The sequence below is a fragment of the Numenius arquata genome, chromosome 2 (assembly GCF_964106895.1).
Source record: "Numenius arquata chromosome 2, bNumArq3.hap1.1, whole genome shotgun sequence".
NCBI lineage: Eukaryota > Metazoa > Chordata > Aves > Charadriiformes > Scolopacidae > Numenius > Numenius arquata.
The window spans coordinates 75,219,708-75,235,700 of record NC_133577.1 but is presented as its reverse complement, the minus strand read 5'-3'; the positions used below and the strand labels follow the sequence as shown (position 1 = coordinate 75,235,700).

At 48.6% G+C, this 15,993-nt stretch overlaps 1 protein-coding gene across 2 annotated transcripts in view; it reads left to right on the top strand.

The window, feature by feature from the left end:
- The window catches only part of MYH9 (myosin heavy chain 9), a 70,753-nt gene extending 63,756 nt beyond the window's left edge, over window positions 1-6,997 (top strand). For both annotated transcript variants that reach the window (XM_074162853.1, XM_074162845.1), the window contains 9 exons: window positions 618-830; window positions 1,182-1,343; window positions 2,039-2,167; window positions 2,512-2,600; window positions 2,798-2,921; window positions 4,027-4,235; window positions 4,667-4,775; window positions 5,092-5,264; window positions 5,455-6,997. In XM_074162853.1, coding sequence (XP_074018954.1) covers window positions 618-830; window positions 1,182-1,343; window positions 2,039-2,167; window positions 2,512-2,600; window positions 2,798-2,921; window positions 4,027-4,235; window positions 4,667-4,775; window positions 5,092-5,264; window positions 5,455-5,572 — 1,326 coding nt within the window. In that variant the 3' untranslated portion in view covers window positions 5,573-6,997. The remainder of the gene's footprint in view (window positions 1-617; window positions 831-1,181; window positions 1,344-2,038; window positions 2,168-2,511; window positions 2,601-2,797; window positions 2,922-4,026; window positions 4,236-4,666; window positions 4,776-5,091; window positions 5,265-5,454) is intronic.
- The last annotated feature ends 8,996 nt before the right edge of the window (window positions 6,998-15,993 follow it).

Sequence of the window (15,993 nt, the reverse complement as noted above, 5' to 3'; positions counted from 1 at the left end):
CACTGCAAAAATCTTATGCTAGTGTGAACACAGAAATGTAAAAGAGAATACTGGATACGTTGTGAGTTTGTGAATGTTATGCTTGTATTACGTTAGTAAGTGAGAAAGATGGGTTGGAAGAGCCTGGAAATGACCCAAATGAGGTAGTGGCAAACTGAAAATTAACTGGTGTCCTTGTGGCAGAGATGAAGGTATGATGTGAGCCTGATACGTAAAATACAGGGATTAGCCAGGCCATGGAAGACAGTAACTTCAATATTTCAAGACAAAAAATGTTATGATAGGCAGGAAGGAAAAGAAAACGTTCAGAGGCTAAAAAGTAGTTTCTTGAATTATGTCAGAACTAGAGGTGTCCAGCTCTGACAAGTCTGCAGTAGGTCAGGTCTGGAATAACAAGAGCTTTCTTTTTCTCCCCACCACCACACATTCATGACCAGAACTAATAGGTAATCATGATTTGCATTGTCAGCTTGCGGGTTTGTGATCAGCTGGCTTTGAGGGGTGTCTCTGCCCTAATACAAGGGACAGATGCAGTATTCTTAGACTTCTTTGCTCTTAGGATAGATGGAATTGTTTGCACTCTTTGAGGAAACCTCATGTGTGGTACTGTGCTGTAGGTCCATGAGCTGGAGAAGGCTAAGCGAGCCCTGGAGCAGCAGGTGGAGGAGATGAAGACACAGCTGGAAGAGCTGGAGGATGAACTGCAGGCCACAGAGGATGCCAAACTGCGGCTAGAAGTGAACCAACAGGCCATGAAGGCACAGTTTGACCGGGACCTCCAGGGACGTGATGAACAGAATGAAGAGAAGAAGAAACAGCTGATTAGACAAGTAAGAATTGCTCTGTAAATCCTGAAAGTGTTCTGTACACAAAGGCACTTGTGTCCAAAGATGGTTAGACAGACAGTGCCAATCCACAGATTCTTGTTAATGGTAACTCTCCAGGCAGTGCTGCAAAGCTGTGAGAGACTTTCCCCCTTGTGTGCATGTTTATTCAAACAGCCTTTGTCTATCAAAGGAACCCATGTAGCTTTATTAGTGAGGAATGTTAGCCCCATCCCCCTGCCAGGAAGAATGAAAGCAAGTCACATGCTTGCACTTAGGTACAGTTTGAAAAGGGGGATGCGAAAAGTAGCTGTTGGGAAATCCAAGGAGCTGAAACGCCTGTATTTCTCCCTACAGGTGCGGGAGATGGAGGTGGAATTGGAAGATGAACGAAAACAGCGCTCCATTGCAGTGGCTGCCAGGAAGAAGCTAGAGATGGACCTGAAGGATTTGGAAAGCCATATAGACACTGCTAACAAGAATCGTGAAGAAGCCATCAAACAGCTTCGCAAACTGCAGGTGAGAAGCTGCAACTGGTTTAGTTGTCAGTGTAGAGCATTTACCCAGGGAAATGGGATACAAGCTTTCACCTCATGAGAACCATGCATCAGTGTCACAAGAGCAGCAGAGCCTTGTAGCAATTTACCGCAAAAGATTTATTGGCATTTCAGACGTCCTTCGAACCCCGATCTGCCTGTTTAACTCCCTCGGAGACAAGCTGTAGGGAAAGTCCACTCTAGCGCTTGCCTCGTGTCAGTGTTTTTGGAAAGGATTATGGAACTGCAAAGCTTAGAGGGTCTTAAATATCATTTAGGCCTTCTCCTGCCCCAAGACAGTTCTGTTACACTTTTATAATTCCTACAGGCATTTGTCTGATCTGTTCTTAGGAAAAACTCCAAATCCTCCCTAGACTGTCCATTCCATTGCTTCACTAGAAAGCTTCCTGTGCCCTCCCTTTCCCACCTCCCTGTATCTGACAAAATTATTTTTTTTCCTGCAATTTAAGCAGTCCTGTTTGCTTCCATTACTGCTTCTCCTTACTACTTGTTAAATGGGAAAAGGATGATTCCTTTTGTTTCTACAGCAACGTTTTTGGTAGCTGAAGATAAATCCCTGTTTCTGTTTTCTCTCCGTATTTCCCATAAGACAGGAAAACTCAGTTTATTACTGTGGATGCTCTGAAATTCATACTTTTCTTTGTTCTCCCTTTTCAGGCACAGATGAAGGATTACATGCGGGAACTGGAGGACACACGTACTTCCAGAGAAGAGATCTTGGCACAGGCCAAAGAAAATGAGAAGAAGCTGAAGAGCATGGAGGCAGAGATGATCCAATTGCAGGAGGTAATGGAATATGCATACAAGTCAAGGGCTTGTTCATTTTCTTTGGCCAAAAACTAAGTGTAGCAGTCTAAACTCGAGTGATTATTTCCTTTCTTTTGTACTTTTTGCTCTGCTCAAATATGAAGTCTACTTCAAAATGCCCAATTTGGCCCTTTTTTGACAGCTGTGACAGGAGTGTGCAAAACAAAGGAAATGGTGGGGTGGCCGGAGAACAGACCATGTCTTGCAATTAAGTCTGGATCTAGCTAGAGACCATACCACCCGTTACCAGTAACTGCTTTTTCCTATGCTGCATTAATTGGTAGCTTCCCATTGGATCACTGACCGTCTCGTTTTCATTCCAGGAACTTGCAGCTGCTGAGCGTGCCAAGCGCCAGGCCCAGCAAGAAAGGGATGAGCTGGCTGATGAGATTGCCAACAACAGTGGTAAAGGGTGAGTAATGTTCCCTGTTTAAGGGTGGAGGAGCTGGTTTGAGAAAATACTTTGCAGGCTGTTATTTTTATGTAGACTGCAGCACGCACTATATCCCCTCTGCTCTTGAAAGAGTGAGCTTATTTTGTAAAATTAGAAGCAGTGAATTTTCCCCAAGACATTAATGCGACCAACACTAATGATTCTGTGTACTGTAGAGCACTGGCCATGGAGGAGAAGAGACGCCTGGAGGCCCGGATAGCTCAGCTGGAGGAGGAGTTAGAAGAAGAACAGGGCAACACAGAGATAATCAATGACCGGCTCAAGAAGGCAAATCTTCAGGTACCTGCTCAGGCTGCACGTGCCAGTAGGGGTTCTCTAGTCTGTATAGATTGTCAAACTGCACTCAGAGTTAATGCCAGCTGCTGCTTTGTGTACAGGACAGGCCACAGAAGTCTGTAGATGCAAGCAAGGTGAAACATGTGAATACCACAATACAGAAAAATAGGGTAGGCAGTCAGAGTGATGTTAATTCACTGGTTTTGATCATTTAGATCATTGGATAGCTGGAAAAATCTCCCAAGTTCATTAAAAAACAAAACAAAACAAAAAACCCCAAAAAAGCTCCCAGTCCTTTTTTTCTGTATAAAGGAATTATGAGAAAGATGATCTGTAGCCTGCTGCTCCAACTTGGCATGCAGAACAGTGCCACAATGTGTTTGGAAAACGACTTTTCTGCCAGTTCTATGCTTCTTCAAATGGACTAACCATATGGAATTTGTTAGGCTGCTATAGAAACCATGATCTTAATCTGCCTGTTCTCTGCCATATTTTATCTGCCCAACTTTGAGAGTCAAGCATGTTGTTTTCTTAGCTCTGCAAAGCCAAGGAGCTAGGCGGATAGTTTTCCAAATGGCTTGTTCACTCTGGTGGATGAGAGCATAATTCCCTCCTTGGTTGACTGTCAGCCAGAGCCCTGGTTTTGAAGTGGCCCAAGTTCTTGCCCTTTCACCTTTCAATGTCAGTATTTTTAAGGTGCTTCTTTGTAGTGGAAGTAGACAGACAGCGAATAAATGATAAATTAGTAAAGCACATGTATTGGATCCACTTGGCTCAGGATTTTTGTAATTCACTGAGTGTGATAATTACTGTGTTAAGTGCCAAACCATGGCTTTCACCCCAAAGAGCATTGTATGTGATTGGCAAATTTAGCCCTAAGAGGAGGTTGATAAACCTGTTATTCAAGGAATTACTTTGAAAATCTGGGTAAACTAAGATATTTTGAGAAATGCCCTGCCTACAAACAGCTCCCTCTGTATCAGAGTTATTCCAGGTGTTCAGCTCACCTGGAGGGTCCTTTTTCTTTGCATGTCAGCACGTGTCTGAGAAATAAATCAGCCTTTCAGGCTGCAGTGCTCGATATGCTGAGTCCTCCTTCTCTCTGCAGATTGATCAGATGAATGCTGACCTGAATGCTGAGCGTAGCAACGCACAGAAGAATGAGAACGCTCGCCAGCAGATGGAGCGCCAGAACAAGGAGCTGAAGCTTAAACTGCAGGAGATGGAGAGTGCAGTGAAGTCGAAGTACAAGGCTAACATCACGGCCTTGGAAGCAAAGATAGCGCAGCTGGAAGAGCAGTTGGATATGGAGACAAAGTATGTCCTAGTAGAAACAATGTCTGTTTTACAAGCCTCCACCCACTCTGGCGTTTTAAGTTGTTCTGAACAAATTCTGATTTGTGTGAGTGAGGGCTTCACCCTAGGTATACTGGCTAGTATAGATACAGGATTTCCAAACCTCCCTTTTTTTTTCACTATAGAGACTTCTAGCTTTTTCCAGACTTAACCACTCCTAGAAGTATGGATGTGGTACACTTGCTGTCACTCTGTAGCTTCAGTAAGAGTCATATCTGTGTGACATCAGTGCCTTTTGGTCATTTCTGGGAAGCATAGCCTCCCATCCCCTTTTTTTCTAAGTTAGGAGGACTTTTGCTATCTTCCTCGTTTCTAACTTGCCCAAGTCAGGTTGTCTTGTTGGGAACAATGGGAGATAAGTTCTCGTCTGACATGACTGTATTTCTGTGTAGGGAGCGCCAGGCTGCCAGCAAGCAGGTGCGCCGTGCCGAGAAGAAGCTGAAAGACATCTTGCTGCAGGTGGATGATGAGAGGCGTAATGCTGAGCAATTCAAAGATCAGGTGTGTATAGTTACCTGCAGCACTGGTGAGTCTGCTGGTGGGATGACTCCCCTTCTGTGACCAAGGCATCATCTGCATGTAAAGGAGCTCTAGCATTAACCTTCCTGTGGATTTATCTTCTTTTCCCTTGCTGTGATAATTACAATATGACACAGATGAAAATGTGGTGCTTCTAAGGACAAGCTTGGATCTTCAGAAAAGGAAGAGGGGGTTTTGGAAACTGCTTTTTGCTGCTCTGACCACTGTGCTGTAACTCTGGGGAATCATTGATATTTTTTTTTTCTTTTTTTTTCCCCCTCCCCCCATACACACTCAGGCGGACAAGGCAAACTTGCGCCTGAAGCAGCTGAAACGCCAGCTTGAAGAAGCAGAAGAGGAGGCCCAGCGAGCCAATGCATCCCGTAGGAAGCTCCAGCGCGAGCTGGAGGATGCCACTGAAACAGCCGATGCAATGAATAGAGAAGTCAGTTCCCTGAAGAGCAAACTCAGGTAAGGCAGAGCATTTTGCGCAATACCCTGGCAGCACAGTCCAGTGTAGTCTTGCTGGAACTGCTCCCTGTGGCAGCTGCCCACAGCAGACAGTGTAGCTGGGTGCTTTCTTACCTTTTTCCAAAGCCTGCGCTGTCTGGTGAGTTCAGTGGAACCTTACCTTCCTGATGTACTGTCTGTCCCTCCCTAGGCGCGGGGACCTGCCGTTTGTTGTGACACGTCGAATTGTCAGGAAGGGTACAGGAGAGTGCTCCGATGAGGAAGTGGATGGCAAGGCAGATGCTGGTGATGCCAAAGCTACTGAATAAGTCCTCCCATTTGACCCAGGTTACATGTGATGGAGTGACCCATCCACCCTCCCCTCTTCCATTGGACTCTCAGCAAACCCTCTCCTCCTAAATTGGCTGGGGATCTGCAGAGCAAGCCCAGCTCTGTGTATCTGGAGCCATTGGGCATCTGTGTTCCTAGTTTCCTCCTCTTTCCAGTTTCCTAATCCTCTTTGTATTTAATGCCAAAGAGTCGGGGCTCTGAAATCTAACCAGCAGTTTGGCCACTACAGAGGCCCGTAGAACTGTCCGTGCCATGTCTGCTGGTGAATCCTTACACAGTTTGGAGGGAGTGGGGTTAGGGAAAGGTTATTTTTGCTGTAAATCTCCTTTGTCTTTGATTCTAGCTGCAGGGAAGCTCCTTTCTGTATTCTTTCCCCTCCCTCTTTATTTGCTTTTGGCAATCATGTTCAGTGACCTCAGACTTCTGCCTCTTTTAATCTGCCCACCCACGTGGTTTGGGAGCAGTTTCAGGAAAAACGGTGTGCTTTGGCCATGGCAATTTGCCCTTTCTTCTTTCATATGTTTCCAGGGAGGGGTGAAGAGGGAAGCTCCTCTTGGGACCAGTTACCTGGAGGACTTGCCAAAGTTGTCTTTTTTTTTTTTCTTTTTTTTTTTTTTCCCTTCCTCTTCTTATTTTTACTGTCTGGACAGATCTCTGAAGTGCAATGATGTCCTGTTAGTGTCTCTGCCTCTGAGCGGTTTCATCTAAGGTAGCGTGGACCAGTAGTTAAAGACAGGCTGGGGAAGCAGAACAATGTCCTTGTGCTTGTCTGAGAATCTCTGGGGGACCAAATATATTTAATGGTAATAGACAGAATCTAGGGGAACTTAATAGGGTAGTGGGCAGAGGGTGGGGATAAGGGGAGGGAAATCCTTCTTTTATTGACATGTCCAAGCCTCTTGCACCTGCTCTGTAACCAGGGGTTGGGCTTAGTTATTGTGCACCATTGACTAAGAGTATATTAAAAAAACCTTTAATCTGCACAGATATATGTAAGGCCTTTGTATCTCTCATAATAAGTAATTAAGAAAAAAAATAAAGGTCTTTATCACTGCCTTTCTATTGGGACCATGGTTATATATAGATAGTCTTTACTTTTCTACACCGTACACTGGTTGCTGGATTTACCTGTATTCTTAACCATATTGTATATGCTGCATTTAGACCTACTTATGAGCGAAGTAAAAATAATTAAATATGAAGCGCCATACTGTATGCCTGAAGCGCTCTAAATGCAGGAGCCTCATGTCCCAATTGCTGTCACAAAAAAAAAAAATTAATTTTTTTTTATATAATAAAAGTGCCTTAGCATGTGCCTCAGCTGTGTGTCACCACTACAGTCAGTAATGGTTTACTGGTGCTCCACTGATGTTACCAATAAAGATTATCCATGTGCTGCAGTCTGTGTGCGTGTGTTGCCGTTCCCTCCTTCCCTAGGTGCAGCGACGGTCATATGCGTCGCCTCCAGAGGTGGTGGCTGTGGTGTCAGAGCATCCGCCTGTCCCACCAGCAGCACTGCAGACCTCCCCTGACACCGTGAGTGACTCTCCGTAGCTGAAATCGGGTGTTATGGTACCCTCGCTGTGTCACGGGGGCTGCTGGCAGTGGCCAACACGGGGGATTTCAGAGGAAGAGAACGCACCTTGTTTGTCTGCTCTCAGAGAGTTACCTACTCTAAACACGAGGCCGTGAATCTGAGCAGAGCTACTTCTGTTCTTGGCCTGTGGATGGCATTTCTGAGTCAGTTTGCTTGCACAGTTGTTAATTACACTCTTCTTCACTTTTATTTCCAGTCCCTGGAGTCACTGGAAAGTGAGGTTAGCGGAGGAGGTGATAGATGTCTAGAAGTCTCTTTTATCAATGGATTGTCAAAATTGCCTTTCGCTCATCTTCCAGCTTGTTCCCAGAAAATCTACTTTTTGTTACGTTTTTGCTGAAAATTGAAAAACTTGTAGCTGTATCTGTCTTCTGGTTCGGGGCCCCTTAAAGTGCTGCAGGTGTTCAGGTGTTCTGGTGTTACAGCCACGGCATAAGAAGCTACAGTGTGACACCAGTACCCGATAATTGTAACCTCCTCCCTTTCATCCGGCCCCGGCAGAGTTCTAAACCTTGATGAGGTGTCTGAGTTAGAAGTCGGGGCTGGGTCAGACCCTGGGTGGGAGCGCTGGGGAAGGAAGCGCTGGTGTTCACCACGGTGGCTGTGGTGCTGCCGGCAAGTGCTGCTGGCGAGCACAGAGCAGGGAGGGTGCAGCTTACGGTAAATTCCTTCTCAGGGGAGCACGTGTGTCTACTCAAAGGGTGGGATTTCTGTCTAAACAAATGGTGAGAGGGAAAAAGTCTTCTTGTTAAGAAACTTAAGCGTAGGTAGAAGTTTAAAAAAAGAAAAAGCGGAGGGGGATGTGGAGAAGGAGGAGGCGTGAGGATTGACCACGTGCTGCTGCGCCTGTGGGTGTACTCACATTAAGGCGTCAGTGGGAGCATGAACAACTTCTGACGTTACGTTACACAGGCTGCAGCTTTTGAAAACCTGAATTAGGGATTAACGTGTGAAGGGATGGAGGCGCATCCGTGGTGCGTGGAATACAGGCGCTGATGTCTTGTGTATATGCTTAAAAAGAGGACTGGAGTTACTCCCGTCTGGGAGTTCATTCGTTCGGATGCTTTGATCTTTCTCCAAAGTATTTTGCAGAAACACGTACGGTATCTTCGTGAAGAGCGTGCCCTTTAAATTAGATTAACTTTGATTTCTCATCATAGGCTCATCTTGAAATGACACCAGCTGGCCAGGTACAGCTGTGACACAGAGCGGAACTGCCCTGACACCTGTGCTGACGCCAAGCTGACCCTTTTAAGCCCAGGCTGCCTTTTGTGCCCTTTGCGTTGCGATGTGTGAGCCACTGCTCGAATGCTGCTCTGTCCTATGCGAGATGGAAAGAGACTTGTGTGGGTTTTTTCCACAGGCACAGTACTTTCCTTCAACTTTCCACCTCTGTGAGCATCCTGGTGGAAAGGCCAAAATTAGTTTTCCGCAACATTTTCCGCTTTGCAGAGTGCAACCTTGAGCTAGTAAGTTCTCGTGGCTCCAGGTCAGTTGCTCTTCTGTGGATCTCCAGAGCTGCTAAATGCCTCACATGGGTTTTCCTGGCATTTTGGGGATGGTCTGAGTAGATGAGTGGTTACAAACGCTGTAATAAGCGAGACGGGAAAAGAGGTTGACCTGGGACCTGATCTGCAGTCCCTGTGTGCCAGTTGTTCCCAGAAGTTGGTGCTGGAGCTTTGTTGCCTGCGTGATCCAACCTCAGGGCTGATCCCAGTAGGCATTGGAAGGGTCTGAATGAGAGGGGGCGCGTGGACACAGTTTCAGAAGATGCAAGGGATGGTGCTAAAGTTGATTTCAAACATTCCTGTCCCCACACCGGCCTGTTGTGCTGCCACAAAGACTCTGTAAAACCAGATCATTAAATATGATTTAAAAAAAAAAAAAAATTAATGCAAGTTACAGTGTGACCCAGGCAGGCTGTTGTAACAGCAGAACCGAGGGGCAGAGCAATCGGCCCTGTCAGGGCCTCGGGGAGATGGAGGTAAATCACTATGAGAGAGAGCAGCTGAGCGCTCGGCTTGTTCCTGCTCCAGCTTCCCCCAGGGCAGAGTGAAGACAGTGGCCATTAGAGCCGGTTCCAGCTGGGTTCCCGGCCTGCAGCAGCAGTGACCTGCCAAGTTTAGGATTTAGCCCTCTTCCATTTCCTCCCCAAACCCTCTCGAGTACCACTTTAACGTAAACGGAGAATCACTTTGTCAAAGCCGGGGGTGCAGATGAAGTGGCTGCGGGGCTGGGATGCCTCAGTGACAGGCACGGGAGGGAGGGAGGGAGCTACAGTGGAAAACTGCAGCCTTCCCTGCCTGGAGGGGACGCCTCGGAGCAGTGGTTTGAGTGATCCGGAACTAAAATGCAGGCCGCTGCCGCCCAGCTAGAGATCAGTGAGCAACAGGCCCCAGGGGCGTATAAAGCATTAACTGTTGGCCTGTGCCACCCAGGAGCATCCATCCCTGCGGATGCACAGCCTGGCTCATGGCACTCGGAGCGGGGAGAGAGCTCTGGAGCTGGTGAGGGCTCAGCCCAGTCCTGAGAGCTTCCCAGCCTGTTCTGGAGATGCCTTGTCTCACCCTGCTGGCAAGATCCCAGCTGTGTTGCCTTCCCTGAAGAGCCCGGATCTCCACTTTGCCAGGGGCAGGTCGTTTTAAACTTTGTCTCCAAGCACAGCCGGAGACAATGTTCCCGGTTCCAGGACAGATAGCTAATACTAGTAGATAACTGTTTGCTGTCTGTCTGGACCTATTTATTTCCTTCCTCTGATGCCAGCAGTGGGAGTGAAAGCAGAAGGAAGAACAAAATAAATAAATAAATAAAAAACAACAACAAAACAAAAACCCTCTAGTCCTAAATTTGTGACTCTCCTGTCCTTGCTGCCTTTTTGAGCCAGCGTGACCAAGCGAAAGAGCTGAGCAGCAACGCAGCAAGAGGAAAAGAAAAACATGAAACATCTCAAGCGATGGTGGTCTGGCACAGGAGAGGAGACATGCTGGAGCCCTTCCTCAAGTGAGCTCCCTGTGGTGGGGCAGCCTCCCTCACCCACCGAGACTGGGGAGGGCTGGCCTCTGGTGCTTTCAATTCGGGTAAAATGTGCAGAGAAGGACACTTAAAAGTCAATTGGGTAAAAGTACACTCACTCTTTGGACTGGGCCATCACTGGGTTGCTCACGAGGAGCATTCAAGGCAGGCTGAAGACATGCGCAAGCAGCAGAAATCTGTGGGACGTGGTGCTGCCTGGGTGCGCGTGTGCCCCACGGGGAGGTCTGCCCTGGAGGTTTCGCTATTGCTCAGCTCCCCAGCCCTAAGGAAGAACGAGGGAGGAAATGGAGAACTGATGAAAACGGAGTGGCTGGCCTCGCAATGCTGTGTTATTCATAATGTGGTTGTGTGCTGCTAACTAATCTGGAATTATACTGTGAATGGCTTCATTCACTATAGCCTTAATTGACTTTTGATGGAAATTGTGTGGAAACTTACGGAAAAAGATGTTATGGTAGGCCGTATCACTCAGGATCGCTTTCTTAGGCTCTCTTTTAGGAGAGGAGCCATCACTCAAATCCCTGACCTCACGTAAGGCCAGGCTGAAGTGGGGCTTTGTGGCCAGAAAAAATCCCAGCGGGGGCAAAGTACTGGTGGAGGGGATTGGTGGTGGTCAGCTGAGAGAGTCGCCTAGAAGCAGCAAGATGCTGAACCCTATCACCAAGAGCTGGGCTGACCCATAAGGCAGCCTGCACCAACTTTGTGGGTGAAGTAATGACTTGATGGGGAAAGAAAAAGGAAAAAAACCCGCAAACCACCCAACCCTTGGAGCTGTAATCAAAGAAATTTGCTTCCTGCTTTTTATTCCTGCTGTATCCAGGGAAACATCTCCATGTGTTGCCTTATAAAGAAATGGCATCACACCAGAGCCGAGCCCACCTTTCACTTTTCCTCCTCCAAACTCCTGGCACCGAGCGCTCCTGGTGCAGCAGCAAGGGAAGCATCCTTCCTCCTGGCCCAGGCTCTTCTGTCCCAGACCCATTTCCCCAATTCTGAGCTGTCCCTGAGGCTAGAGAGGACCCTGGCAGAACCTCCCAGCCCTGCAGGCTGCTGGATGGACGCAGCCTCCCCAGTGGCCACCAGGCACGTGTCAAAATCTTGTTTCGTTTCCTTCTCGGCACTTCCCCACTGAGGGCTGAGAGGGGCACAGGGGCTGCGTGCACCGTGCCTGGGCTGCCAAATTCATCCTGAGTTGGAGCTGGCTGTTTCAGACCCTGTTTCTGCCTCCCAAAGCCTCTCCTGCAGCCGGTGCAGGTGCGAGGAGCTTCACCTCTGGAGAAGAGACCAGCCGCAGTCTCAGGCAAGGCTCTCGGCTTGCTTAAGAAATGCTAATGACGTCGCTAGAAACCGCAGCGGGCTTTGAAGCAGAGGTATCAGCGCAGCCAAAAAAAAAGTTTTTAACGAGGTAACAGGCAGCCCAATTTGCTGTGGAGGCTTTTGATCCCTTCTGCTGTCGATGTAATTGCATGCCACGCAGCTCATAGCTCGCCGGTGCGTTGTTTTCGGAAGCATGAGGCATCCAGCTGTCTCACCCTGATGTGTCCTTGTGGGTAAGGCACAGATAAAGCTCTTGATCAGCTTTTGCTTGAAGCCCGGCTCACCGTTTCCCTCTCACCCGGGAAGTTTCTGGGAGACAACTTCAAAGACACGGCTTCTGCTCCAGTGAGGATCCGCAGTTAAGAAAGGGCAGTGGGACCTCACGCAAGGAAAGGTGCCGCGTTTGTGCTGTCCACGTTTACTCGGGTCCTTGCTGTGAAGCTGAAGGGAGTTTATCTGCATGAAACGCCCCCCGCCCCCCATTTGCCAAGGGAAGTGCTCACCTCTCTACTGCAGCCGGGGAGTTTGGGTCAGAGGAGAGACGGCCAGCGCAGCCAGCAGCCCTATGGTTCCACTGGAGGGTAACGCGCAGCATCACTGCAGCGTAGGAGGAAATCTACGCCAAGAGTAAAACCTCCCCTATCCCAGAGGTCATTTGCCTGCAGCTTCCCCAGGCAGAAAGTGAGAAAAACAGAGGTGTTTGAGTAGAAAAGCCAGCAGAGCGGCTGGGGACAAATGCCTGAATTTGCAGGGCATGCTTCCCCGCTGCCACCGACAGAAGTGTCAGGACGGGGATGGGACAAGCGAAGCTGTTCCAGCAGCCAAGGACGCGGTGCCACATGCAGCAAGGCATGCAGGGCTGGCCCTCCCCTCCCGGGGCCGACCACAGCGCTGTGCTCTGGGCTGGGTTGGCCAATGACAAGATGACGGGTGCTCTCCCCCACCTCTCACTCCAAGGAGAGGAAGAAGAGAGAGAAAGAGATTTATGAGTTTAGGAAAAAAACTAACTAATTTAATGAAATATTAATAATAATATAAAAAGGAAATAATGAAATAGATACAATATATATAAATATATATACAAAACCATGTCAAGCTGCCAGGGAGATGCCACCAGCAGGCACTAGGAAAGTTCCAGACTGGTCTCAGTGACAATGGGAACTGGATTCCAGAACACTCTGATGGGGATCAAAGGTCGACAACCTCACAGGGTCCTCCTCATTGAAGAGGAGCCACCTTGATCCCTCAGTGTTTCTACTGAGCACGACAGATGGGATGGAACACACCCTATTGGTCAGTTTGGGTTACCTGACCTGTCCACCCCTCCCCACAAGTGCAACCCCTCCATGGGGTAAACAACCAAGTCAGCCGACCCCAGTTGCCACAGCAACAAGTGGAAGCCACAGCCTCTCCCACTGAGCAGAAAGTTGGCTCTGCTTCACCCCAAACTAGGACACACAGCCCCGGCGTAGCTTTATGGGGAGACTGACGACAAGCAAAGCCTGGCACCACATCCCCAAAAAGGGACGCGACTTGTTTACTTTGGGCAGCGGATGCATGAGGGTTAGGGAAAAACTCATGGAGGGAGACGGACCAGATTTCAGCTTCTCTGTGGCTCCTCTCTCATAACCTGGGAGCAAAGAGGTATGTGATGGAGAGAGGAGGTGGGCGCCCACTGCGTGGACACGGGGGGGCTGCATCCAGGCTTATTGTGCAGGATTGCCTGGAAATAGCCTCTCTCCAAAGCCAGATTTCTAGGGCTTAGTACCCTGGGAGGACAGAGAAACCGTTCCCTGCTTTGCTGTCCAGGCTCTGAGAGAGCAGTTCCCCAAAATCTTCCCTCAACATCCCCCCGGCAGCTCTGCAAGCTGTGCTACAGGGTGCCTGCTCTCCATAGGGCTGCAGTACCTCTGGCTTGCCCAGCAGGAGAGGCTGCCTCATGACATCGCCATGAACTATTAAAAGCAGCAAGATGATTAAAATAAACTGTCATGGGACATTCATACCAAACAAAAAGCGCAAGCTGGACTCCTTCATTTCCTAACAAAATTAATCTGTATTTGCAGGCAAGGGAGATGCCCTGGAGTCGGGAGGAGGTCAGGCAATGCTGGCAGGACACTCCCCAGCCCCACTTCTCCATCGGCAAGCAGTGTGTGGGCAGGGTGATTCTAGTTCCCCCCATTGAACAAAGCTTTCCCTGGCCCCTGGGGCAAAAGAAGGAAAGCACAGGAGGGTGAGAGGTGCCTGGGTGGGTGCCCATGGGACACCTTTTGGCTGCAGTCTGGGGTGCGGGGTTGAGCCCTGCGCTGGTGTCTCTGGGGTTGGTGTATTTCAGAGGTAGGAAACCCTCCTGCCTGGCTCTTGCAGAGTCAGGTGTATACGCTGCAAAGGGTGTGACGCGACTTTGGCCGCGCTTCCTGGTTTTCCCTGGAGCAGGCATAGCATGGGTGCCTGACCAGGTTCCCCCCAGCACCAACAGCCCCACGGGCCATGCTTGCACCCCACTTGTGCGCTTTCTCTGGGCTCAAGTTGAGCTTCCAACAGCCCCCTTCCCACCGACCAAGGCAGAGAGCGCTTCCTATGAATTGGAGTGGGCTGTAGTATGAATGGTAGGACTTTCATCCACCCCGGGGCCAACCAGAAGAACCCACAGCTCCCTTCTGCACTCAGTTTCCTCCAGAAAAGGTTATAGACTCCCTGACATCCCTCCAGCTGGTCCCAGCAACCCTCCTGGCTGCCCAACAGAGCCCCCCAGTAGTGAGCAGGTAACCCCCACTACTGTTACTAAAAATGAGGCACTTAAGCTCTTGTTTAGGCTGGGGGAAAAGGCTTGATTGCAACCACCTGAGGTCCTTCACCAGGATGATCACAGCCACCCCGTGTCCAGGTCTACCAGCCCTGCGTCGCTCATCGCATGGCTGAAACCAAGGACCCATCTGCACACAAAGCAGGCCGAACCCGCCGTGTTTAAGTCGCCAGGTGAGAGCAAACCAAGCAGCAGCGACGGGTTGCACAGACAGGAAAATTTGGCTTTAAGATAGTTTGTTCCCTTTACCCGCTTAGCTTTTGGGTGCTGCCTTTTCTTGGCCCTGGTTGCAAGCAGCACAGCCCTTTTCACCAACCCAGGCAGCTACTGCACCAGGATTGAGACTGCTCTCATGTGGTTTTGATGCTACCGCTTTCTGGTTTTGCTGAGCAGTGAATAAATAAAGTATTTACTGTCTTTTCTCTTTTTTTTTTTCCCTCTCCTCTCTGAACTACCCAGCAAATGCTTTGATGCCAGAGCCAGTCATAGCACAACATTTCACAGAAAATAAGAAGTGCTTGTGGCAATTTCTGCTCTGCAATTTGAACTTCTGTCCTCTTAAAAAAAAAAAAAAAAAAAAAAAAAAAAGATTAAAAAAAAAAAAAGACAAACATTTTTGGGAGAAAGGCTAGTGGTGAAAATATAAAACCTGCCTTTAGCAAATGCTCACACCAGTGTTTGCAGCTTGGGCATAGGCTTATGTAGAAGCTGTCGGGTAAAATTTGGGGACATGTGGATCTGGCAGGGTCCTACTGCTAAATTGCAGCCTTAGAGAATGACGTGGAAATTGTGGATGGAGAACACCGGCTGTGACTGGGGGACTGGGATGTATTTAAAAATTAAGTAGCTCAGAAAACTAATGAAGAATGGTTTCAGCTGAAGAAATTTCTCCTGGGTTGAAAACTGGAGGAAGGGGATGAATTATCAATGATACGGCAGGTGAAAAGGGGTCACCTTATTTATTTCCGAAGCACAGCGAGACGCCATGTGTACTTACCTGTGTTGATTATGAGCCCCGCTGAGCTTGATTATAATCCGCTCTCCCGGGCCGGCGTGCTGTGCTCGCTGGCACGGAGGAAGTACAGAAGGAATTTGTCTGTGCCGGGATGAAATGTGATTACCGGCTGCCACGCTGCAGCCTGAGCTTGTTTCGGAGGATCGGGGATCCCACGCCTCTCATCTAGCCTATGGGTGCTCAAGCACGTTGGGGGAGTTTATTGCAGCTGGTAATTTACTTTTTTTTGGCTTGTTTCTGACTGGTTTGGTGCCGTGACACCTGAGCTGGCTTTTCGTCACAGCGCAGAGCTGATTGATAGCATGAGGTGATCTTCAAAACCAAGCAATGGCTTGATAATAGCTTTATGTTAAATGGAGAGAGTTGCTGTGAACTAATTCTAAAGCAGGCACCCTGCAGAAGTAGAGGAGCTGAAACTTGCTTTAACAGTGGTTTTAGCTGGAGCTCGAGCAATTTATGGAAGGGATTACCTGGCCTGCTGTTGGTGCTAGCAGGTGTCTGGGCTCAGTGACGCAGCATGGCCTTTCCCATCTCAGAACAGACATCTCCTACCTAAAGATTAAGTCTGAGCATTTACGAAGGGAAGATGGAGCAGTTGCTCCTGCTCTTTTTGACAACACGCTGCCTTTGG